The sequence below is a fragment of the Erigeron canadensis genome, chromosome 2 (assembly GCF_010389155.1).
Source record: "Erigeron canadensis isolate Cc75 chromosome 2, C_canadensis_v1, whole genome shotgun sequence".
Classification (NCBI taxonomy): Eukaryota; Viridiplantae; Streptophyta; class Magnoliopsida; order Asterales; family Asteraceae; genus Erigeron; species Erigeron canadensis.
The window spans coordinates 23,669,338-23,696,498 of NC_057762.1; the positions used below are offsets into that span (position 1 = coordinate 23,669,338).

Sequence of the window (27,161 nt, forward strand, 5' to 3'; positions counted from 1 at the left end):
AGAGTTTATGAACATAATACAGTAAGACGCATAGTAATCACACACTTGGCCAACATTCACAGATGAGCAACATCCTATTATAGACAAGCCGGACTATTGGAGTATATGTTCTGGAATCTACGTATTCAGAAATTAACTTCTGATGGCACCAGATTAAAAACTTGACCTATAGTTTAAAATCATGAAGAAGACTGTTTACTAGCTTACAAACTGAATCCCAACAATATGGTCAAACAAAACTACTCGTATAAGCTTACTCATGCTAATGAGCTAATAAGATCATAATAATCTAAACAGCAGCTTACCTCCCTGTCAGGTTTAGCCAATGGTGTCATAAAATGCTGTAGCAGAGGACAACCTCTCCAAGATCTCTTTCAAACTGAAACTCAAATTATGTCGGGGCATCAGAGATTACACACATATTTAGCCCATTCAACCAGTATCCTATAGATATTATATATTCAACTACCAACACAATGTAATAGCATAAATACAAGTTCAGAAACACAATTACTAAACTCAAGAAAGACGATTCATATTAAGGTTCAAAGCTATTAGTTTTCACAAACAACGAAGATCACAATACCTACTGGTCACTAGACAAAATAAAGAAACAAGAGTTTCCACAATCAACTGATCGTACAACAAAACACAATACTAATAGCAAACATATTAAAGAACACATAACCAAGTAGAATCAGAAATCAAGCCCTCTCTCCCCTGATCCTCCTAGCGAGTTGGATGTCCTTGGGCATTATGGTCACACGCTTGGCGTGAATTGCGCAGAGGTTGGTATCCTCAAACAATCCCACCAAGTAAGCCTCAGCTGCTTCTTGCAAGGCAAGCACAGCATGACTCTGGAAACGGAGATCAGTCTGCAACAAATATTCATACAAAAAACAGCATAAGTCATCGTTCTAACATTAAACCAAACTTAATATAAATATTCATTCATCAAAATTAACCAACCTTAAAGTCTTGTGCAATTTCACGAACCAGCCTCTGGAATGGCAGCTTCCTGATCAAAAGCTCAGTACTCTTCTGGTACTTACGGATTTCACTGCATTACATACAACCCAAAAATCAACACACAAACACAAAACAAATTAAAGATAAATAACAAATACTTTACGAAAAGATTCACGGACCGAAGAGCAACAGTTCCTGGTCTGTATCTGTGTGGCTTCTTCACACCTCCAGTGGTTGGTGCAGACTTACGAGCAGCCTATCATGCAAAAATTTTAGAAATAAGTGAATATATATGTGCGTATATATATATATATATTATATATATATATATATAAACAAAAAAATGTATACAAAAAAGAGGAGGAAAATACCTTAGTGGCAAGCTGTTTCCTGGGAGCCTTTCCTCCGGTGGACTTACGAGCAGTTTGCTTGGTACGAGCCATCTACGATTATCAAGCAAACAATAAATAATTAAAAATTACGAAAATTTCATATTTTTCAAACACTTATATATACATACAACAAACCTATGTCTATATTAATTCATTTTGATTGATTTTCGATATCAGGTAACAATAAAGAAAAAAAAAAGATTATTATACATTTAAATGAAAACCCTAATTTCACTATATACAAAACAAAAAATATATATAGATATTTCTAAGCAATTTCATAATGATAAATTCTACGAAACATAAATCCAAGCAGTTTTCTTTACAATCGAATTTTCTAATCAAAACTAAACCCTAGGAAACAAAATAAAAAAAAACTTAAGCATATTTTAAAATCTAATAATTAAATATATGGAATTAATCTAATCAAGTTAAAGGAAAAGAAATAAACAGAAATTATTAATCGTAATTAATAAAATGAAAAAGAAAAGAAGAGATGATTATACCTTAATCAAAACGAGATGTTTGTTTAGCGGCGGCGAATCTGAAAAATAAAATTGGGGAATCTGTAAACTGGAATTGGGGATGATTGGGGGGTATTTATATAGTGGTGGTTAGGAGGAGAGTGGGGTAGTTGGATGGATCTGACGGTGGTGAGTTCGTGAATGTGTGTTTCTAGTGGGACTGATCTAACGGTTGAGATGTGATTTTGTGTGGATGTGAGCGGATCGTTAATGTCTAATGCTGGCTTCTTATTGGTTGTTTTTTTATGATTACTTTGTGAAAACTCTAAGTGGGTGTTTGGTATAATGGAATGGAAAGGAGAGAAAGAAAATGGGAAAGGCTTTCCTTGTTTGTTTGCGACGAAAAAATGGAATGAGAAAGGAGAAAGATGAATGAATTTCATTCTCTCCTTGTTTGGTGAGAATGGAAAAACAAAAAAAAAAAAATTTTTTAAGATGTTATATGTAATAAATGTATTATTATTTAAAATTTTAGTTTTTATATATATTTATTCTCTGTGGGTACCAAACAACGGAATCCATTTTCTTTCTAAATACTAATTCTCTTTCTCACTATTTCCATTCCCTATTACATTTCCATTCTCTATGATTCTCTCCTACAAAACACCCCCTTAATAAGATTGATTTGATGGTTTACTCTCTTTTTTAAACCAAGGTAAAATGTATCTTTGGATTAACTGAAAACAAAAATAAAAATTCGAAACGAAATTAAGAGAAATGATATAGATGTGGGTTAGATAACGTGAGGATATAAGGTTTTGATTTACGTTATTATTGATGAGACAGTGGTACATGAGTTACCACGTCATAAATTACCCTTATTATTAACCGTTAAAGAAAATATGATGATGAGCATTGATGTTTGATAGTGTATTGGAGTTTTTCCTCCGAATATTTGTAACGGCCCATGGTCAACATGTTGTTGTCTAGGGTCGTACAAGGCTTCACCATTATACGGTGAGGTTTTCCCTTATCGCATACCGACTGAATGTTAAAAAAACAAAATCTATAATAGAAACCAAATAATTTACACTTTTAGACATGATCCAAATGTATTTTCTTCATATGATAAGCACTCAACAAAAGGTTTATTCTAACCTACGATGGCACGAACTACTTAATGATTTTCAACACTTTTTTACATGCTTTTATAAATGATGGTCAACAAATAAATATACTTTCAAATCATTCTCACCTCATATAATAGCGTAATAAAGTACACAAAATCTAGTAATATAGAGCGGATTTTTAAATTCAATTTAACCACACACAAGATGGAGTAATTTAGTTGAAACATTAAATAAACTTATTTTTGTTTCTTGAAAGTAAAAGAGTTTAGAAAATTAAAATTATTCTAACGGGGTCCATCAATGTCAAAATTGTTAGCCGAATTACCTAACCATATCTTACTGTAGATTTATTTGGTTATAAAAACGTAATGACGATGCTTATCTGAGAAGATACAATCATTTTTGTTTTACAGAGTATCCCACAAAAAAATAGAATGATAAGGTAGATGAATTTTTATCTTCCTAGATGGTCGGATCTATGTAAAATGTTTTGTACAGCTCGAAAATATCGATCTATCTAAAGTGTTATGTACAACTCAAAATGATCCTTGAGGCCAAAAGACTTGGTTAGCAAAAAATGACATCATGATAACATAAGCTTTTAAAGAGAGTCAACAAAAAAAAATGATAAAAAAAGGAGTTATTGTTTCATTTGGGTTGTTGCATAGGGGACAAATTGGCAAAACTAATGGAAATTTGGCATTGTAGGAGCTCGTTTGAGTTGAATAAGCGATTCATTACAAGACACCATCCCAGCATGTTAACATTCAATGGAGCGATACAATTACACATGAAGACCCAATATTTGGGGCCTTGTATTGCAAAATATAAGAGAGATTTCATTAACCTAACAGTAGAGCATCTTGACGGGTCATGCTTCCATTCCCTAAATGTTAAATTTGGACCATTAACAAAATCATTTGCACACGATTTCAAATATTAAGAGCAATTAATGACCGGGAAAATATGTTGGTTAATATAAAGTATAAGAGGCTTTCAATAAATCCTTTTCGAAGAATTAGATGGCCTTTCTAAACAACCTTTTATTTGGTTGGTAATATCGATGAAGGTACGACGAAAAGCCCTAATCTTCAAAGATAATAGTTCGATCTTTATATCTGGCAAGCAAAGATCTTTTTTATTATCATTGATAAAACATGAAATAGCCTCCCTACTTTAAGTAAGAATAAGACAGACATCTAAATCTTTTCATAAACCATTAAAGAGGTTATTAGTACAAAACCTCTAAACGCTTTTTTGTTAACGAAGTTCTGGGAAGCTACAAGGACTATACGTGTAATTTACCCTGGGACAAATTGACACAATATCCACAAAGAAAAAAGAGGGATATATCTCCTCCAAGTTCCATCTGTGAGCTTCATCTTCTTTTGGCAAGGCAGCAAAAATGAGGGTACAATCTTGCTTTGGCGGAACCACAATTCAAACCCTTAAACTCACCTCAATTCCATCCGTAATCAATTCATCCTCAACCCCAATTTACAAACCAATATCTTTATTCAAAACCCTCTCACCAAACTCCACACACCGCTTTCCATTCTTTGTAAGATCACTTTCTACACCTGCAGCGGTCCAACCTGTTGTCGATTCCACCGCTACTCCTTCTGTCGATTTTGGTAACGTTTTGTTTCATTTCATTTATTCATATTGTGTTATATTATATTATTTATATATGCATTTTTCTGAAACTGCATTGCATAATGGGGATAACATATTATCTACTTGAGTTCATTCGGTTTGGTTCAGTCTAGGTAAGGTAAGTTATGTCGAAGTGAGCATAATGCGGTGTCGTTTGACATGACAGCGGATTAGAGTTAGAAAATGTAAGTAAGTACTTGAGACCAAAGGACCTTTAGTGTAAATAAGTTAACCTAAGTTGAGGATATGTGCATAGGATGTTACCCGGATTGACGAAAAACTGGTAACTTGGTAGCCAGTTAGACAAAACACGCTTATTGTGCTACAAATATTAAGGACAAGGGCATAGTGTGGTACTCAAATGGCAGGCCTGAGTTACGGTAACCAGGCTACTAGATAAGCGGGTCAGTTTTACCTTAATTAGGGAAATAAAAAGACAGCTACCAGTTACCCAAATTGAGGAAACGCGCAGAGAAAGTTACCCTGCAATGCCTTTTTGCTATATATATATATATATATATATACTAGATGTAGAACTCGTGTGAAAACACGGGTATTACATGGAAATGTAAGCTTAATGATTCGCTTAAACCAAAACATAAAAAATACATGTTGGCGGTAAGAAAATTATTAAAGAAGTCTTGTTAAGTCGTTAATCTAATATACATTATCTCATGGCTAATGGCATGAGATAAGTCTTGTTTAAATTTTTACACCCCTGGCTAACGATAATATTATATTAATACTAATATGTTTGAATTAGTTCTCAGGTTTATATAATTATATGATATATCACAACCCATGGTTGATGCTGTGAGAGTCATTACAGCAAATCCAGTGTCGTTTGGACACCACCGTAGTAAACACCATGTTGGTTACAAAGTGGCCCACTGCATATGGAAAACAGAATTTGCGTGTCAAAATGGTGATTTAATATAGAAAACCTTCATTTACAAACATTTTTGCCTTTCAAAACATAGGGAACATAAACTTTTTTCTACTGGTTATGCATACATGTTTAAGCAATTGGTTTTATTTTCTCTTCTTAGCTGGTGGTGGTTCTGCTTCATCGTCGTCGTCTTCATCCTCCTTTTTTTCTTCCTCGTCCTCATCGTCATTGTCCTCCCTGTCGTTGTCATCAAGTCATCATTATCTTCCTCGTCATCACTTCCTTCATTGCCATTTGTTGCAGGATCCTCCTCGTCATCATCATCATTGTCATCTTCCTTTTCGTCACCTGAGAAATCTTCATTTCTGGCATTATATTCTGGCTCTTCTACCTCCTTCTCATCCTCGCCATCATCCTATGTGTCACTTCCATCTTTGACTTCAGGTCCAGCCATGCCCTTCTTGTGAAGCTCCGCAAATGGGAACCTGAAAAATTATGTATGAAGATGTATCAAAGTTACGCACTGACTTAAAATTACCAACAATGTAGACTGTTACATATACGGTATAACGATAATGTCATAGGGAATAAAATAAATTCTACTATGTCAAGATGTTTTTAGTTTCTCATTTAGATTCTTAACAAACTCATGTGAAATGTCTTCACATTGGAAAAGTCAAATAAAAATAACAGCTCTCTGGTGTATAGGGTACATACATCGTAATGCAGTTGAATCTATTAAAATCATTCCTATCAACTCTTTTTATCCGTTCAATGTCTTGAACCTCCTCGCTAGTGTTTTCCACCTTTAAGCTTTCTTTTGCTAGGTGATACCCCCTAAAGATAATCAAAGAGTTTAACCCAAATTAAGTAACAACATAAACAGCACGAGTAATAATTATAAATACAATTGTTATATATATATATACATACGTTTCAAGATTAAAAAACAGAGGAACACAAAACTAAAGATTTACATACAACCCAACCCAACCCACCTGTGTTTTGTTCAGTTTTTAGCACATAACCACTTTGTAAACTTTCCATGGTGGGATCATGAGACATTTCCTTCTAGCCGAAAATATTATGTCAAAATTCACATTAAGATCAGATGTAACATACTTAAAATCAAATAGCCACATATTGTTCAAAATTCAAATTAATCAATCAACTTCAAGTCTACACCACCCACATATCTCCCAATATTCGCAATAACAATGCCTTTCCCAAATGAATGTTTGCTAATGGATTCATCCTGCTATGTTGCAAATCAAACACTTATACTAAATGGATATAAAAGAGACTAATCAAATTAAACACTTAACTAAATGGATATAATATGTCAACCCCTCTCAACCCATGATTTTAACCACCAGATTGTATTAACTGTAAGTTCTATCTTCTAAATGATACATTTCATCATTTAGTTCAATCCACCAAATATATACTGTCAAAGCCATGTAGCAAGTTGTTATATAAATGTAAATATAATACTTTCAACTATCTAAATGAGAGCATGTAGCAAGTTGTTCCTTATTTCTATATACATAACCTTAAACTTTCTATAAATCTAAACACATCATTATAGCCTATCAAAAGGGACAACCATCATATTAAGCTATTCTACAATTCTACAAACCCAAGCAAAAAGAGAGAGAAACATAAGGTACCTTACCAAAAAAACGTTTCTCATCTTAATTGACTTGTCAGAACCCAAGCCTATTTTGTCCCACTACCCAACCCACTCGAGTCTCGTATCTTGCCACTTCCACCGTTCTACTTTAAAAGAATAGTTTTAATTCATTAAACACTGCATGCCATAAGTAACCTACTCTGCCATACAATAGTTCATTTGTCAGATCTTTAGGAAGCTTCATCTGCAAAGGAAATAACAACCCAATTAAAAAGAACACATTGATAGAATGAAAATAATGAAACATGAGAAACAAATAAAATACTTTTCTAAATTTTCTTAGAGAGTGATCACATAAACTATCATCATTGCTTTGTTTAGCCACAACAACAACAAGAGCAGGTACACCAGCCGCCTACATATGAATGTCACAAAGATGAAATGCATCCATACACTCAGTAGACATGTAGTTTAATTGAACAAAGGGAAACCTTTTAAGATTTCATTTATATTATCAATCTTCTTCTGCAATTTTGGACCCATTTACTTATAAATGGATCAGTTTGAGTCGTAATATGACTAAACCAACACTACCCGATTCAAATTTTGGACCCATTTACTATAATTGTAATATGGCTAAACCAACACTGCCGGATTCAAATTATTAACAAAAAATCGTTTAAACCTTAATCGTTTTGACAATTATTCCAGCCTGACATGCTCATCTTGCCACATCCAAATACATATCCTTAAAGCATAAAACGCGAGATGCACTAAATAATCTAAGCAAACATAAGGTACCTCTTTTCCATCATGTCCAAGTTCTTTAACTTCACGTGTTAGTGAATTAAGAATGGCACCGGATCATTAACAATTAGTTTAAATGCCTGCAAATAAGATGATATATTTAAATCATTCATTTTAATGTCCTGTTCATTTGAAATCACACCATTTTTATCATGTATTCTGAGTTAAAGCTTCTCACTTTGATTTGCAAACAAAAGCTTATGTTGCGGCATACCATTTAGATCAAAGTTTAAATTATATTCTCCGGTTTCCATTACAAATTTAAACAAAAGTTTGATCTAAAATTAATATAACACAGAAAAAGAAAACAATCTGAGTTCCAAGAATCTGCACTTTAAACTAAAAAAAAAGAAAAAGAATTTAGCTATAATGATATACATAACATCGTCCAACTATCAACAAAAGTCTTAAGACTTAAACCTCGTTCTGTTTCCTTCTATAAATCACAACATATTTCAGATTCAAGCAAACAAAACCCCCAAAAAAAGAACAAAAATCAAAACAGAAAAGGAGTTCAGTCTCACCTAATGGCAAAGTACGTCAATTTGGATGTCTTCTTTCTTGTAGGGAGCAAGCGGTCTGGTAGTACATAATCTAGGCTACTACATAAATAAACAAATAAAAACATGAACTAATATAACACAAAGAATTTAAATGTAAAAAGATTAACAAAATATATACATAATTTAACCCCAGCAACGATTTGGGATTCAAAAAATTAAAAAATTAAAAATCCCGCCCATTTTAAGTTTTCTCTATCCCGCTCATTTTCTTTTCTGTCTTCTGCTATATTCTCTGCCTTCTGGAGTCTGGACAGATATATAGTACGTATAGTACACACACATATATAATATATCTATATATACATAGATTTATACACACATACGGTATATACATACATTAAACACCTAGTGACATAATCAACTATATGTATAATCTCTTGAGATTAGCTTAAGCTTTTGACAAATCAGATTTTGTGAGATCATCCCCTAAGCTCCTTTAGTAGGAAAGGGAGATATATATATATATATATATATATATATATATATATATATATATATATGCATATTTGCTTGATATTTGAAGAAAATATGTTACACGCGTATGTTTGAATGTTAGAGAGTGTTATTTGCATTTTGCTAAGAGGATGTTTTGGAGTGTGTGTTTCAACTACGTATTGTTTATTATATGTTTTGAAACTCAGAATATAGGCTACAGTGTTTGGCTGTTAGGCGCGTTTTAGTTTTTATTTTTAGGGATAAATGAAGTTGCTTTTAAGTCAGGTAAGTGCTGTGTGTTGTTAAAAACAACTATTACGCCATAAGCACTTCCAAACACGGAGAGTTATATTTGAATAACCATTTTGTCATGAAATCATGCAGCTGTGAAACCTCAATGGAAAGCGGCTATAGATTTCAAGTCAATTCTAGAGAATAGATTTGCGGTTGCAGAAAATTTAAAAATTAGGAACTCGAACGCTAATCTGGATTTAGTTATTCAACTCTATGAGAAGTTGTTGGAACTTCAAAAGGTTAGTGTTTTATCAATTCAAGGATCAAAGTTGGTGCATTGAAGTCAAATTTGCAACGTTGTTGAATAATATTGTGTGCAGACATGGTATCGTGTTGTAGCTAATTGTTGCTCGCAGATAGCAGGAAGTTGAAGAGCTTCGTAAGGAGAGAAATACGGTTGCAACCAAAATGAAAGGGAAAGTTGAACCTTTAGAGCGTCAAAGACTTGTAGAAGAAGGTATGTGTAGAATAATATATCTGTGCTTCAAATATATAATTTTCTCTTATATTCAGACTTTCAATGAAATCTATACAGGAAAGAATTTAAAGGAGAAACTTGTTACACTGGAAGAAGATCTTATCAAACTTACAGATGCACTTCAACGGGAGGCACAATGTATCCCAAATATGACACATCCAGATGTTCCTATAGGAGGAGAAGATAGTTCAACAATTAGGAAAACGGTATCTCTCGTGAAGTTTCTTTATTTACAACTATCGATTTTATTGCATTTTTGCAAACGCAAACATTATAAGTTATATAATTTGGTAGGTGGGTGCCCCTCGCGAGTTCACATTTCCGATCAAGGACCATGTACAACTTGGGAAAGAACTTGATCTTTTCGATTTTGATGCAGCTGCGGAGGTAATATTTCCTATTCATTGCATGATATACTGTGTATATATGAAGAGGCTTGACTTTTATAGTTTTATTCTCTTTCACTTTATCTCGACAAACATTTTTGTTGACATTAGTATTCTGATTCAATGCTAGGTGCTCAATCCGAGTTGTTAGTGTTTTTAAAGCTGTGATATAATATCTTAATGTTTTTTTTTTTCATTTAAAAAAGTTAATTCTTTTTATGTGGACTCCACATAGTGGAGAGATGAAATGTGACATAAGTTTCTTCATTTCCTTGTAGTGATTTTCTTGTTTCAGTTACTGGAAAACCATTTTATTTGTTATTTGGACATTTATCCTGCTTAATTGAAGAAATATGTCAATTTTGTGTTTGAACAACATTATGTGATGATCATTCTCAAACATTATTTGTAAAAGTGTTTAAAACATCTTGTTGTATGTATTCAATTGAGAACGTGTCCTTAGTATGAAAACACATCTAGATATATGCAAGGCTTTCACCTGTATTAATGTACATGCACAAACTTACTGTTTTTTTTGGTCATTAAGATTAGTTTATGAGCAATGTTTTAGTCTGTCAAATCAATCCAAGCCTGTTTTCTGCAGAAGATTCCAACTATACAAAATGCTTAATAAAGAGAGTTTACAATTTAACTTAAGCTTGCATATATTTATGTAGGTTAGTGGGTCAAAATTCTATTACCTCAAGAATGAAGCGGTTATGCTAGAAATGGGACTTATAAACTGGACTCTATCAGAAGTCATGAAAAGAGGGTTCACTCTTCTTACGACCCCAGAAATTGCTAGATCATTAGTGGTTGAAAAGTGTGGTTTTCAACCTCGTGGAGATAACACTCAAGTTTACTCTATTGAGGGCAGTGATCAGTGTCTTATCGGGACAGCAGAAATCCCCGTTGGCGGGATACACATGGACTCTATTCTTTCTGACTCATCCTTACCTATAAAGTATGCAGCTTTTTCTCATTGCTTCCGTACAGAAGCTGGTGCCGCTGGAGCTGCTACTAGGTATATATTGATCATATTCTAATTTCCATTTTCCCCCCTGTTACGAACTTTTGAGGTTATCAATGTTAATTCATCAGGTATTGGGGAAATAATAGTGTTACATTTTTATGTTTTTACTTTATTCAGTGGGGCTTATTTTTGAGCAGGGGCTTATACCGTGTGCACCAATTTAGCAAGGTGGAGATGTTCATATTATGCCGACCCGAAGAAAGTAATGCCTACCACCAAGAGCTTATTGAAATAGAAGAGGAACTCTTTTCAAAATTAGGGCTACATTTCAAGTAGGATTTTACTTCCTTTCATCTTTGATAATTTAAACTTCATCCTTTCAACTAGGGAATTTGAATCCTAGTTAACAGTATTGTTGGAATCTTGTGGCAGAACGTTGGATATGGCAACTGAGGATTTAGGTGCCCCTGCTTACCGAAAATACGATGTCGAAGCTTGGATGCCAGGTTTAGGACGATATGGCGAGGTATATATCTTTTAATCTATCAATTTTATTTCTTTTAGAAATCCTTCTATTCAGCTTCATATTGGAATTTACAAATTATAGGATTGTTTTTAAAATGTATTAAATCCGTAACTGAATTTGTATTTTGCAGATATCGAGTGCATCAAATTGTACAGACTACCAGAGCCGAAGATTGGGAATAAGATATCGTCCAGAAAATTCAGCAAATCCTACAAATATGAAGAAAGGTAAAGGGCGCAATCTAAGTCCACCAGAATTTGCCCACACGTTAAATGCCACTGCATGTGCAGTTCCTCGGATGATTGTATGTTTGCTTGAGAATTACCAGCAAGAAGATGGATCTGTTGTTATACCAGAACCATTATGGCCTTTCATGGGTGGGATTCAGGTCATCACTCCTAAATCAAAGTAGAAGGTCAGAACCAAGTTTAAATTGGCTCATAGAATTTCATGAAGCTATATAGTTATTGGTCCGTTTTTTCAATTTTGTCAATTCTGGCAGATTTTGCATCCCCATAATAGTAGTATCTAATGCTGATTATATGTTACTAATTTAGAGTTTATTTTAAGTATTTATAAGCGTTAGCATTATAAGTTTTGTTGTTTAGGGGTGTGCACAATTCAGCCAAAATCGAATTTGGTTCCTGAACCACCGCAATTAGGTCAGGTTGGTCCTTCAGAATTTATTAAGAGTGAACATTCATTAGAATCAACACTCCCAAGTCCCAACTACCAGGTTGCCCATTCTTGAGATTTAGACTCTTGACCTTTTAAGTTTCAGACAGTGAGTTTATATCAAGAGAGCAACCCTTAGACGATGCTCTCTGATTCCCTGTGAGTTCATGACCCTTCCAGTACACCATCAAGATCTTTCATTTACTGATTTTTGTCCACTTCTAAGGAATAGACCATGCACAACAATTATCTGACCAATTTGGTTTGAACATCTCTTGCCATTTCCGCCGACGAATGCAGAGAAAAGATAATATTATCGGCTGTGATATTACGTTCTTTTATTATACAAGATGATTCCACATTCTGCATTTTGAGGCAGCAAACATCAAAGCGGGGGCTCGACTTTTCCCGACCCTCAAAGCTTTTAAACATTTTCAAGATGGCATAGTGGTATGGCGTCCTGAAAGTCTTTAACTGGGTTTGAACTTCACTGAATCAAGATGTTAGGAACTTAGGATGGTTAAGAAAAACTCTAGGAAACGACCACATGAATACTGGTAAGGAATACATCGGAGCCACAAACTTAAATGTCTCTGGCTAGCCTGAATGGTGATACATATCTTTTCGTTATATTATACATACATTATTTTGCCTTGCCTTTATACTTTTTAAGCAAGAAACAGTAAAATAAAATGCTAGGAAATTATATATTCAAATCCAAATTTGGGCTTCCAGTCACAGAAAAACAACCTACATTTGGGCCCAGCTTGTAGGAATCGTTTGCTCGTTAAAAGTTCATATCGAAATTATCAGCTTTGCAAAAAGTGTCATCACTTATATGACAAATTGACAATAGCAATGAGTGGTCAAATATTTTCAAAATATGTATCAGTTGAAGCCTTAAGTACGTATCGAAGTAGTTTTTTACATGTTTCACTTGTTGTAAATATATCTTTGTATAAATAAATTCAAGAACAAAAAAACAAATCAAGGTGTATCAAATACACGTATACGTATGACAAGTCTTATCCTGACATGTCATCTTTATAGATATCCACTTATTTGTCACACGAGTGTCTTGCACGTAGATGTCTTTGGGTCCCACATAGCCGGCAACAGATACTTACGTTGGTTCATACCCAGCGCATTGTAACTAACTTTAGTCTTTTTGTCCGTTAAAACTGTCCCCGGGTAACCTGGAAAAGAGCCCGACCCAAATATACCAGTGCAAGCTGTTACGGCCTCCAACGGAGCAGTAGCCGGACCTTGATAGTATCCGCCGTCAAATGGGTTTGTCACTGTCCCGGCTAGAACCGTAGCCAGGTTGATTATCATTCCAGCTACACCAATGTCACCATCGGGGGCCACCAATGGCGGCATTTTTGGACCAAACATGGGTTGGGCAAAAGGCCAAGCACATTGGCCTGGACACTGGGTAGCCGAGTTACCTACCCATGCATAAGCAAAATTATGTCCTTTATTTACTCGGGTGGAACCATGGGTCCCACACCGGTTCATACAAAAATCTTCCACAAAAACATCTGTTGACGTCAACACCACACTAATAACATTGAAGCCTTTGCTTTTTGAAGCCAAAGAAATAAGATGATAATCTTTTAGGGATTTCCCAAGGGAGTATTTATCGTCGAAAATTTGTTTTCCAACTTGAATCCTCCTGAGTCCGCCTTTGTAGCTTTTGGTGGTTTGCCACCATGAAGCTACAGAAGGCTGCGCTGTGACGGGATTGTTGAAGGACTTGATAAAATCAACAATAGTCGTTTTTTGTAACGGTGAAAACTTTCCATACCATAAGAGGTTGATGGTTATGTTGCCATGAAGGACTGAGCCCTTGTGGTAAGTTAAGATGGTAGCTGGTGTTTGAACAACTGCGAGTCGTCGTGGGATTGTAGCCGAGGATGGGTTAACTATGGTCGAGATGATTATGAGAAATGAAGCTAAAATTATGTAATTCGAAACCATTATTGTAGTTGTTTTTTGTATGATAGAAATGTTTGGGAAGTATAGTATTTATATAGAGGCTGAGGTTGGAGTGGGATACATGTTTTTGAAAATAGAATCCGCGTTGTTTAGAGTTTTGACAAAGTGGATGGAAATGTACAAGGGAGGTTTTAGAGAAATTATTTTATTTATTTTTGTGGCTTCATAATTATTATAGTATATAATATAATTTTCAAATAATGATAACATACTCCACTAGGCTAAAAAAGGCTTTGCATCCCATTTTTTCTTTAAAGGTATTCAATCAAAGTGTTGATTTGGAAATGGCTGGATGTCTCTTCTTGTCACTGCTAATAAAAGTAAAATAGACCTAGAATTGTGTTTTGTGTATGATCTTAGGTACAATTTAAAGATTCTTATTGACTTAAGAATCAACCCAAGTGGCCAAGTCATATAATATTTAGATTGAAAATTTAATGGATGAATGGATGTGAACTAGGGTTTAAGAAGTCAAAGATAAGCGGTTTAGAATACTAAAAAACATAATGTTTGCTATGATTCTTGAATTAATGCATAATACGAATCGAACTTCCAGATTACGATATGAGCCTGAGTGTCATTCAGTGTAAACCAGATTGTTTTAACCTGGCTCTCATAATTCAAAAAATAGCCTTTTAGATGCGCCAACTAAGAATCGAACTCACATTCAATGGGTAAAATACTCAACTACATAATTTGGGATTATTGTCTAGCTGATTTGGGATCATTGTCTAGCTAAATAGTAACTTGGTTTTTTATAAAGGTCATAGTAACCTGTTTAGATGTAATTTTTTATTGAAAACTTTACTAATAACAGGTTGTGATATGTGAATATAAGAATATTGATTAGAACTATTTAATAAATTCAAAGTTGTCTTATGAATATATAAAGTTCATACAAGAATTGAAAAACTTTAACTATATTTCCATTTTTAAAATTATTGGAAAGTATTAACTTCAATTAACACTTCTTAACAAGTCTACGTAATAAAAAGCTTTAAATTTGCTCGTGAATAACCAAAATTGGAAACAGACTCTACTCACCATATTTGACCATAATTTAACAGCTTTTAAGCAAACGTAGTAAACGTACAGCTGGATGTTTCCTTAAATAAACAGCTGGATCTTTCACATAAAACCTTCTCCCGATAATCCAATTCGTTCGGCTAGTCAGCTACTACATCAAACACCCACTTGTTAGTTGTTACACTTTTAATATTTCCTAGCTACCTACAAATAAAATAAAACTTTAATATAAACTAAAGAAAACAAAACAATCAACATTACAGCTTCATAGTTCAAATTATATCCACCTTAGAAAAGAAAAGTATGAACTATGAAATACCATGTGTAATCTATATTTGTTTTTAGATTTTGAATGAATTGTTTTAAAAGATAAAGCTTGAAGATTTAGTATATCTAACTAGATTTTAGACCCGTATCCAACACTGGACACGAGATTTACGATATTAACAATATTAGATCTCCATACATTTAAGTCATAAAAGCTTACAATTTTAAAAAAACACGGTTTTAAGTGTTATATTATTTGCAAGTTGTAGTACGATAATCATAGGTTCCTCACTGTCATTATTAGCCTAGACATATTGATGGAATTGTTTGCCGTAGTCATTCCACAAGGCACATGCTTTATATAATAATTTCTTCATTATAGAATATTTTGAAACATATGTACTCATAATGTGATATTATTAGGAAAAATAATTAAGAACTAAAATATAAACATATTTGTGATCCTGTACTTGACACTCAAGTATATGTATTTAATCATGATGCGCGTTCATAACACGCATATGTTTATTTTCAATCACTTGTTCTATGATAATGTGATAACAATTAGGATTGTTTTTATATTATTTGATAACAATTAGGACTCTTCTAAATTTTTTTTGTTTAGTTAAATGATTGTAAATTTTACAAAATTCTCTCAAGTTTGATGGCTAAAAATAAATATAAATGAAGTATTCAGGGCTAAAAAGTGTAAATTATTGATGGAAAACAAAAATGTGTAAATTAATGAGACTTTTTCTACAAATTACTATAAATATTAATATAATAATATATTTGGATAATGATTATTATGATTTTTAATTTGTAGTTTATCTAAATGATGACATCATCAAAAGTCAATTTGATGAAATCGAACGATATGATTGGTTAATTAGTTATTAGTTCAACAGTCTTATAGTATATATTAAGATAAAGATTGAGATAAAATGAAATAAATAGTTAATGGGGCATGTTATCCATGGAGTAGAATAAAAATTTATGGAACAGAATAAAAATTGACTTTGTTAATCACTAATACAAGATATTTATTTTTCGGGTTAAGTTTTCTCTCATTCGTAGTTTTATTAATGACAACAGATATAAATAAACAAGAATTAAAAAAAAACACACACACATATATATAGGGAAATGCAAAGGCTGTATTTAACGTGCATAAAAAACTTGTATCTTCCATATTAAAAGTCCGCTCCCTGATTTTCATGGTAAATGTACAAACAATTTATGCACCTTAAAATTATTTTAAGAACCCGTTTTTTTGCGAGAACCTTTGAGAAATTTTTAAATCAAGCCCAACCGATGATTGTTCTTTACATGAAAATTGTTTTTTGATTGTTTTCTGAATAACTTATGTGTAATTTTGAAGTTTATAATTGTGTGGAGCATAGATTATCATCCGTTATACAATTATATGGAGATTTGGATTCTTGATCACATGTGCACGAATATTGCTATGATCACATGTATGCAAGTCGATCACATGTAATCATATCAATATTCATGTACATGTGATCAAGAATCCAAATCTCCACATAATTGTATAACGGATGATAATCCATGTCTCCACACAATTATAAACTTCAAAATTACACATAAGTTATTCAGAAAACAATCAAAAAACAATTTTCATGTAAAGAATAATCATCGGTTGGGCTTGATTTGAAAAGTTCTCAAAAGTTCTCGCAAAAAAAGTTTCTCAAAATAACTTTTCACTACATATACATACATAATTAATATATATGTTTTTGTGTTGGATATATGATTTAAATAAAAAATAAAACAGATGATATGAAAATTGATAATAGAACGGAAGAAGTATCGAACAAAACAAATCTACATTATCTTTGACATGACTTGGTGTACATGTTAGAACCCACGAGTTTATAATATGCAACCAACAAATATTATTTAGTCGACTTGACTCGACTAAATATGATTTTAGGGGTCCAATGTTATTCGGAATAAGCTTTGAGATAACGAGTATTTCATTAGCTAAGTTATGTTTGTGCTAGATTTAGAAAATTTCACCATCAATGGTCTCAATATCGGGCTATACTCTAACTAGCTAATATATCACCTTTCTTTAATTTAATAATATTGATATGGTGCACGATAATAATAATATAATGCACAATTATAATATATATTTATCAGAATTTGTGTTTCAATTTCTATGGACATCAGGTGTTACCAAATACCGATGCTCAACTTTCGATTCATGATTGTGTATTTGTATTAAAATAACCAAAGTGAAAAACTCTATGAAATTGCTAGTAAAAAACGCCAACTTATATAAAGTATTAAATTAAATAAACAAAAATGAATCAACGAATACATAGTTTTTCAGATTACATATTAGCCCCACTACTTTCTACACTCAACCAATTTCTTTATTTTCTTCATTTTATACAATGCTTTTTTGATACCATTTTCCGTGAACTTGCTACACCAAAGTCGAACATGAAGAAGTGGATGGATCAAACATAGCTGGAAGCAAGTATTTCCTCCCATTTGTACCATGTGCATTGTAACTTGCACCCGTAGTCGAATCCACCAACAAATCACCAGCATAGCCTGGATACGCTCCTTTAGCATACACCCCAGGACAAGCAGATGCGGCTTCTAATGGCGCATTGGCATCCCCTTGATAATATCCGTTCCCAAATGGGTTAGTAGCTGTACCTGCCATTAGGCTAGCCAAGTTAATAACCATCCCATCTAGACCCACATCATTGTTGGGTGCAATAAGTGGCGCACTTTGTGGGCCATAGATGGGTTGGTGGAAAGGCCAAGCACATTGGCCTGGACACTGAGTTTCCGAGTTACCAACCCAAATATAAGCAAACTTATTATTTTTTCTTTTGCCATTAGCAGATTTGGAGAGCCCACTAGACGAGCCATGGGTCCCACATCTGCTAGAGCAAAAACCATCAACCGCCACATCATGCGCCGTCAACACTACATTTATAGCGTCAGCTTGTCCTCCTCTTGCCGCTAATTGAATAAGGTGTTTATCTTTTAAAGTTTTGCCTAATGAGCAATCCGGGTCGGATACTTGTTTACCAAGTTTAAATGATGGTTTGTTTGTTTTGGAATAGTACTTATCAGTGGTTTTCCACCACGTAGCAACGGACGGTTCGGTTTCCGATTTGAGTGAAGTCGATGATGATGAGAGGGAGGTCATGAAATCGGTTATAATTGCCTTTTGAGATGGTTTAAAGTTACCATACCAAATGAGGTTGATGGATATTTTACCACTAAGGAGTGCACCATTGTGATATTGCAAAAGAGTGGATGAGTCAGTGACTAACTCAGTGAGTCGTCTAGATGCAAATGACAAGTGGAAAATAGAAAATACAAGTAAAACTTGTAAGATAAAATGAGTAGAAGAAGCCATTTTTAGGAAGCAAGTGTGGATGATAAAACTCGAGTGGGGGTTTAAAGTGTTTGATGATGAAAATGGATGTGAAGGCATGAGGGTTATTTATAGGAGTGAATTGGGGTTACTTTATAAATTATAATGGATTTTGAAAAATTATATATTATATATTGAATAATAAAAGATATTAAATTAATGGGTGATTTGTGGGGTGAAGCCGTGAAGGAGCTGCCCATATAAACCTGAAAGAGGCTTCTTCTGCTTTGTACAATGAATGAAGAACTGTCAAATATAGTTGTCATTCAAAATTTCAAATATTATCTCTTCAAAACTAAGAAACACTTCAATAACATACGAGTAGTTAGCAATAATTCTAATTGCTAATAAAGTTTGGATACATCTATTTGCTAGCTAGAAAACAATTTTTTGCACATACAAGTTTTTTCGTGTATAGCTTGATCAAAAAATAGTGGTTAATGAAAAGCTTTTGTTTTAACAAAAATAGTTTTTCAAAAATTTGATATCATTAAGTACAAAGACCTTTTTATCAAAGGTTGATAATGTTCAACCCTTTAAAAAATAACTTACTAATTTAACGAGTTATATTTGTCAACATATTAGTCATGTTTTCAAACTACAGTAAAACTACCTCTATAAATTAATATTATTGAGACCGAGATATTTTATTAAGTTAGCGAAATATTAATATCTATATATTCCTTTATAAAGCAAATTAGTTTTAAGTCATTAAGAACCTGATAAGTCTAAAATGCCCCTTACCTTAATACATCTTTCGATACCCACCTCTACAGTTGGACTAAACTATCCCCGAATCTATCTCATTCTTAAAACAAAATTCCGCCGCAATGCGCGGGTAGTATTATGTTAGAATTGTATTATATCATCTCTACTCCTTAATAAAACAAATTCTCCCCCCTATTAAATATAGTTGTCTTTGAAATACCTTATCTGCCTTTGAACTTTTTTATTTTATTTTTCTTACGCAACTACCCAAAATCCCTAATAAAGCAGCTCGTCTTCCGCCGCATTGCGTGAGTACCATGCTCGTTGATATATAAATAACTTACTAATTTAAGAGTTTCTACAATTGACATTTAAATTTTCAAAAAAATAAAATACAAAAATAAGTTTCGAGACACATTTTTCGTTCATGTTTATTAAAGTTGAGTAGGAATATGAGAATACAATGTTTCAATTCTTTACTTCAATGAGGAGATTTAAAAATAATTTAATATAGATTTAAATTTCACAGTAAAAACAAGTTATTAAGTATCCATATTTTATTGGACAATTTTAAACTTGAAATAGTTTACTAATTATTAATTTATAGTTTTGTCAGAACCAATATTCATAAACTAAACTATTGTATTTTATTCAATTTAAAGCTTTTAAAAGCCTTTTTTTATTAGAGTGGAAAATTTCTTTCAAAAAACCTCTCACACATTCTTATATATTTTATTTGGCAAAAATATCTTTAAAATACTATCATTAGAGATGCTCTTAATTGACAAAATAAAAAGATTTTAAAAGCTTTTTCGAATCAGAGATGTCCTAATGATACCCGACTTTAAAACCATTAATGACACGGAATGTTATGTTACATGTTTATAACCTATAAAAGTTTGGTTCTATTTTATTCAATTATTATGTATATATATATTATATTATAAGACATTTACATTATACGTTATATTTTAAAAGCATATATTGATAAATGGTAGATGGTGCTAAGTTTTTCTTACTCGGTGTGAAATTAAAGTATCGTGATGGTCATTAGTAATAAAAAATGACTTTGTTCCATATTGTCTTAAGGTGGAATGTAAAGTAAAAATGACACCTTATAAATTTAGAAGACATGTCATTGTTTGTTACTACTATATTGGTGATTGCTGAATAACTAGATATCAGTCAGAAGAAATTTTTTTTGAAAATTACAAAAAATTGAGAAATCATCTTACAAGAAAAAACTCAAGGAAATGTTATAAATTAATATCTACACTGTTGCATTGTGCATATACATAGCTCGCTAAAGTATAAACACAACATAAAATATGTACAATAATTGTTTGATTTTCCATTTTGAGAAAGAAGTACATTTTGAAGTGTATAATAAGTAACAATTGCATAAATGGAGTAACATATCATGACTGGAGAGGGGAGTAAGGTGGGGTGTGGGCATCATATGAAGGCGTTTAATTGAAGGAGCGTGAAGAAGCTTCAATATTTCCAACTAAACAACAAAATATATTACAGCTTATTTACAGCAATCACTACTTCATATAGTAGCACATTAATTGGACGAAAATGACCTCACTTTGAGGTCAATTACTAACAAAAAGGGGACAACGGTAAATATCAGGAGGTAAAATCATTCGCATTGCTATAAAGCCTTTATGACGTTTTAATCTTGATACACAATATAAATTATAAAGCCTATATAACGTTTTCATCTTGATACACAACTTTTATAGATAGACTAGAAGGATATTGAGTACGACGAAAACGGTGTTGGAAATTTTATGTATTTTATTATTTGATATGTTTAAATAATATAACATAATTTATTCAAGTGAATAGATATGTAATAAGGAGTTGAAAGTGTATTAGACTAATGTAAGTTTGTCCCATATTGGAAAAAGGTATAAACATTAAGTGTGTTTACAAAGAGGAGTGTTGGAGGAATTATAATTCCTTATGAGGGGCTACACCCCAAGTGGCCAAGGAAGGTGTGATGCCCCCAACGCACCTGGGGCCGTGGGCGATGAGGTGTAATGTGACGTTTTAGTGGCGTACTTTTGCTGAAATTTGTGCTCAAAATGGTATTATACATGAGTAAACAGCTCCTTATACCCCACAACAAAATGACATTGACAATCGAACTCTTAAAGAGATGATGAATGACATGTTAATAAGCTCAGATTTAGGCCAAGACATGTAGGGAGATGTCGTTTTATCGGCAAACTATCTTTTGAACAAAATTCCTTTCAAGAAAAAGGATGTTACATCTTATAAGTTATGTTTAATAGAAAACCATCCTATAAATTCTTGAAAGTGTGGGGGTGTCTAGCAAAAGTGGCGGTTCCATCACCAAAGGTTCAAAAGATAGGACCAAAAATTGTTGATTGTGTATTCATAGGATATGCTCAGCATGGTAGCGATTGTGAATCCTCAAATCTTGCTGAACATAGTAGTGCATATCGGTTTCTAGTACATGAGTCTAAGAATCCAGAAATACACAAAAACAGTATACTTGAGTCGAAAAATGCATCATATTTTGAGGATGTGTTTCCTTGTTTGGACAAAGGAAAAGCTACTACATCAACTCCAGTTGATAAGATTGTTCGAGATGAGCATCAAGAACAAATAGAAGATGAAGAAGTAGAACCGCGAAGAAGCAAAAGGCAAAAGATTGAAAAATCTTTCAGGCCTGATATTGTTTCTTATATGATTATGAGTGAACCTCAAACATATAATGAAACGGTTACTTCTCAAGAAGCGCCTCAATGGAAAGAAGCCATCAAGAGTGAAATTGATTCTATTTTGCAGAATCATACTTGGAAACTAGTTCATCTTCCACCTGGTTGTAAATCACTTGAACATCGTTGGATATTCAAAAAAAAGATGAAAGCTGATGGCTCTATTGATAAGTACAAGGCAAGGCTTGTAGTCAAAGGATACAGACAAAAGAAAGATCTTGATTACTTTGATACATATGCGCCTGTAACTCGAGTAACTTCGATCAGATTGGTGCTTGCGATTGCAACATTCAGAAATTTGGAAATACATCAAATGGATGTAAAAACAGTCTTTCTCAATGGTAAGCTAGATGAAGAAATATACATGGAACAACCTAAGGGTTTTTCCGCTCCTGGCCAGGAGGACAAGGTTTGTAAACTTGTCAAATCGTTGTATGGATTGAAACAAGCTCCCAAACAATGACACCAAACTTTTGATCAAGTTATGCTCAACAATGGTTTTAAGATCAATGGGTGTGACAAATGTGTTTACGTGAAGGACATATCTAATTGATATGTGATACTTTGTCTATATGTCGATGACATACTCATTGTGGGTAGTGATGATAGTATGATCAGATCTACCAAAGATATGTTGAGAGTGAGATTTGACATGAAAGATATGGGTTTAGCATATGTCATTCTTGGAAAGAAAATTACTCGAACCTAATATGGTATAGTGTTAAGTCAATCTTACTATGTGGACAAGATCCTTGAGAAATTCAGTCCCGAGGACTCAAGAGTTGCTCGATCTCCAATAGATACCACACAACATTTATTGAAGAATAGAGGTGAAGGTATTGCTCAATTGGAGTACTCAAAGGTAATTGGCAGCCTAATGTATCTCATGACCGGTACTAGACCAAACTTAGCCTATGCTGTTAATAGGCTAAGTAGATATACTAGTAATCCTAGTTCGGAATGTTGGAAGGCTATGACTAGGTTACCAAGATACTTGAGATATACAAGGAATTATAGGCTGCATTTTGGCAGAGATTTAGGTGTATTAGAAGGATAGAGTGATGCTAATTGGATATCCGATATAAAAGATTCTAAATCCACAAGTGGATATGTATTTACTCTTAGAGGAGCAACTATAACTTGGAAATCCTCCAAGCAAACGCTCATTGCTAGATCCATGATGGAATCTGAATTTATAGCATTGGATAATGTTGGAGAAGAAGCAGAATGGCTACGACATTTCTTGGAATATGTTCCAAGATGGCCAAAGCCTCTTACGGCTGTTTGCATACATTATGATTGCCAATCGACTATTGATAGATATCAAAGTACAATGTATAATGGTAAATCAAGACATATTCGTTGTAGGCATAATAGTATACGACAACTGCTCACAACATGGGTTATCATGATTGACTATGTAAGGTCAAAAGATAACATCGCGGATCCGCTAACTAAAGGTTTAGGAAGTGAGGTAGTTTATAAGTCGTCAAGAGAAATGGGGCTAAATCCCATTGAGTAAATTTATACGAAGGAAAACCTAACCTAGAAGTAAATGGAGATCCCATGATCTAGGTTCAATAGGACAACCTAATTGTACAAATGGAGGAGGTCACTGTGGGTGATCACCCCAAAACAACTAAGGGAGTTTGCGGTCACTGTGGGGGGGAGAAGCCACCACAATAAAGTGAGCTACAAGTTTCCTAGCCCATTCCTATATCAAATTAGTGATATCATAGAGGTTAAGCACATAACTTTTAATGATTGTGAGCAATCATCTATGTTAGAGAGATGTGTGGTCACTTCGAATGGAATTGTGGGGGCGCAATTCCTAGGGCTCTCGCAGAACTAGTATAGTGTTCCATGACCATAACGGACACGAAAGTGAGGGGTTAACCAGACTAGGGAAAGTATTGTGTGATGTGTAATAACGTCTACCTAAAAAGGAGTTAGTTCAAAGATATCAAGTACTACTAACTGCTAAGAGACTAAGTACACTCACAAAGAAAAGTTCAAAGGGTAAAACTTACGTCTTCTGCAATACTTGACTGTCAGAATTTATCTTTATAACCATATCTATTGGGGATTGTTGGAAATTTTATGTATTTTATTATTTGATATGTTTAAATAATATAACATAAAATATTTACGTGAGTAGATATGTAATAAAGAGTTAAAAGTGTATTTAACTAATGTGAGTTTGTCACACATTGGAAGAGGTATAAATATTAAGTGTGTTTATAAGGAGGAATGATGGTGGAATTATAATTCCTTATAAGAGGCTATACCCCAAGTGGGAAATGAAGGTGCGAAGCACACGACGCACCTGTGCCCGTGTCTGAGACCAGGGTCGTGGGCAATGAGGCGTAATGTGGCGTTTTAGTGGCGTACTTTGCATTTAGCACGCTCGCATCGCCGCAAGCCGCTTAGAGCCGCCTTTGTTTTTGGCTGGCTCAACTTGGATCGTTTTTTGGCTCCTACAACTCTGTGGATTACACTTGTTGTTGCTTGGTGTAACTTGCTTAGGAGTTGCCACCTGTTGCAACATGTGTAACAACCTGTTGCAAACTACTTATATGCTGAAGTAGTGATCAACAACAACACAACAACACTAACACTTCAGACTGGATTTAGATCAACACTTCCTCTCCTTCACTTCACTTTTATCAGTTCTTGAAGGTATATTCCGAGTTGTAGGTTAACTCCGGCAGTACATACTGCTTAGGCTGTTGTACCCTGGGAAACTGACGGGTTCACTTGGGTGGCCCGAAATTAGTTTTATGGGACTTCTGTTAAACAGAATCCTCAGCCCGTTTTAGCTTCTTCTTTCCTGTTTTATGTTTCTGCTTTATTTCTTTCTTGTATTGTTTAGTTAGCTGTTATTTTACTTGTAATATTTTGTTGTAATTCGAATGTATCATCAATAAAATGTTATTTTCTTGATTGGTATTTTTACAAACGGTGCTCGTGGCGGTGATGTAGATTGTGATGGTGGTGGTGATGTAGATTGTGATGGTGGTGACGACTGCCGGTGATAGTAACGACAACGAGTCGTGTAGGCAATCAATGTAAATATATAATTATAAAAGGGGTAATGTACTTCATCATTATGTAATAATAAATAATTAAATTATAATTTAACAGTATTTAAGTACTTGTAAATGATAAATTACAATTCTTTATATAGAGTAAATTTGGCTTACTCTCTAAACATAAAGAAGAATGAAAGTGAGTCTTATTTCATTCACTTCTGTAGAAGAGCTTATAAAAAGATAGCATCGTAGATGACCTAAGCAATACAAAACTCATTTATATGGACTCGATTTATTGAGAATCCAAATTGTGGAAAAGAATGGTTGAAAGTCTACATTGTTCATGTATTATGGTGTTTGACTGATCGACTTTTATTGTATCAATTATATCTGAAGTCAAATATGAATAAAGAAAAAAACATAAAAAGGTTAAACCCCAGAAAGAAACAAGCCGGAAAACACGATTAAATAGCAAAATCAATCTCAAATTAAAGAGTTAAAACTCGTGTTTTATTACTATATATATATATATATATATATATATTTTCTTGAGAAATTCATTTCGATAAGAAGAAAAAATTAAATCCATTCACAAAAAATGGATGCGTTTGATTTCAACCCACCAACGTTTGACAATTGATATAAATTATTCTAGATTTAATGACTCAAAGTTCATCTTATAATTCTACCTTAAGAAGTGTTTTTAACAAGAACCATAATATGGATTTGCTACTAGTGTTTTCAGGCACTAGTTATCGTGCATTTAATGAAGTCCAATTTTTCTAATGTAAACCCAACTTAGATAATGTAACTTAGAGTTTCTATTGTAATATTCGATCTACATTATAAAAGGATATAGTCCAAACTCAATTAACAATTGTATTGTAATTTGTATATGCTTAAAGTTTTTTAGAATGATATGTTTCAAATAATCTTTAACTCACGATACACGAATAACATCAAGATAAACTATATATACTATTTTAACCGGGTATGTGTTTCAAAAACTTCTTAGTGACAATGATTAGAATTCATGTTCGGGAAAAGAAAAATGAAAAGAAAAGAACTGTCAACTGACGTATTTTATGGGTTATGGGCCCAATATCTCGACGCTGTATGAAAGATTTAAATATAAACAGATCTTACCTTTACCTAGGTAGAGAGACTGTTTTCAAGTTCTACTTAAATGGTAGAAAAAGGACCCTCGGCCTTTGCATGGGATAACGATCGAACCTCTTACCTCTTTATTCAGAGATCGGAGTGTTTACCACTGATCCAAACCATGCTACTTATCATTTATTATATTTTATAATATTTTTATTTTTAACGCAATCGAAACTATCGTTAGTCATTAAAAACTTCAATGGGTTGAGCAGCGGGATACGATCATACGATTACGTGGACGATGACCCGAATTAAAAAGTCGCACTCTACCTCGTGACAACTGTATCAACCTTTTAAATACAACTGTACTACTTAGTTTGCGTCACTATTTTCCTTCTTTTTTTGGAAATACCAATATATTTTTTATTGAATAGAAATTAATAGAAAAGGTTTAGCCAGATATAAATTAAAGTGCTAAACTTTAGTTGTGTCTTATTTTTCACTAGCATCTTACGCGTGTAATGCAGCGACGGCAGTAGTTGCGATGGTTGGTAGTGGTGGTGGCGTAACATG

The 27,161-nt window shown here is 33.4% G+C and overlaps 4 protein-coding genes across 5 annotated transcripts; 1 reads left to right on the forward strand and 3 right to left on the reverse strand.

The window, feature by feature from the left end:
• Positions 1-514: 514 nt before the first annotated feature.
• LOC122586664 (histone H3.3) lies at positions 515-1,972 on the reverse strand. The gene is made up of 5 exons (XM_043758643.1): positions 1,868-1,972; positions 1,341-1,412; positions 1,149-1,225; positions 970-1,060; positions 515-875 (listed from the first exon to the last, which is right to left on the reverse strand). The coding sequence occupies exons 2-5, from the start codon at positions 1,410-1,412 to the stop codon at positions 705-707; spliced, it is 411 nt and encodes a 136-aa protein (XP_043614578.1). The 5' UTR covers positions 1,868-1,972; the 3' UTR covers positions 515-704.
• Positions 1,973-4,279: 2,307 nt separating this feature from the next.
• Positions 4,280-12,186, forward strand: LOC122587132 (serine--tRNA ligase, chloroplastic/mitochondrial). Of its 2 annotated transcripts, XM_043759219.1 has the most exons (9): positions 4,280-4,589; positions 9,323-9,471; positions 9,596-9,689; positions 9,768-9,916; positions 10,005-10,097; positions 10,774-11,120; positions 11,267-11,401; positions 11,502-11,595; positions 11,726-12,186. In XM_043759219.1, exons 1-9 carry the CDS (start codon positions 4,361-4,363, stop codon positions 12,005-12,007), a joined length of 1,572 nt encoding a protein of 523 aa, XP_043615154.1. In that variant the 5' UTR covers positions 4,280-4,360; the 3' UTR covers positions 12,008-12,186. The 2 variants fall into 2 exon arrangements, with proteins under 2 accessions (XP_043615154.1, XP_043615155.1); XM_043759220.1 differs by lacking the exon at positions 4,280-4,589 and having other exon boundaries at positions 9,379-9,471; positions 9,589-9,689.
• A 991-nt stretch (positions 12,187-13,177) lies between these two features.
• Positions 13,178-14,278, reverse strand: LOC122588564 (protein EXORDIUM-like 2). The gene has a single exon (XM_043760701.1). It carries the CDS (start codon positions 14,248-14,250, stop codon positions 13,336-13,338), a length of 915 nt encoding a protein of 304 aa, XP_043616636.1. The 5' UTR covers positions 14,251-14,278; the 3' UTR covers positions 13,178-13,335.
• Positions 14,279-17,843: 3,565 nt separating this feature from the next.
• On the reverse strand, positions 17,844-19,015 carry LOC122587275 (protein PHOSPHATE-INDUCED 1-like). The gene has a single exon (XM_043759399.1). It carries the CDS (start codon positions 18,971-18,973, stop codon positions 18,020-18,022), a length of 954 nt encoding a protein of 317 aa, XP_043615334.1. The 5' UTR covers positions 18,974-19,015; the 3' UTR covers positions 17,844-18,019.
• Positions 19,016-27,161: the final 8,146 nt, after the last annotated feature.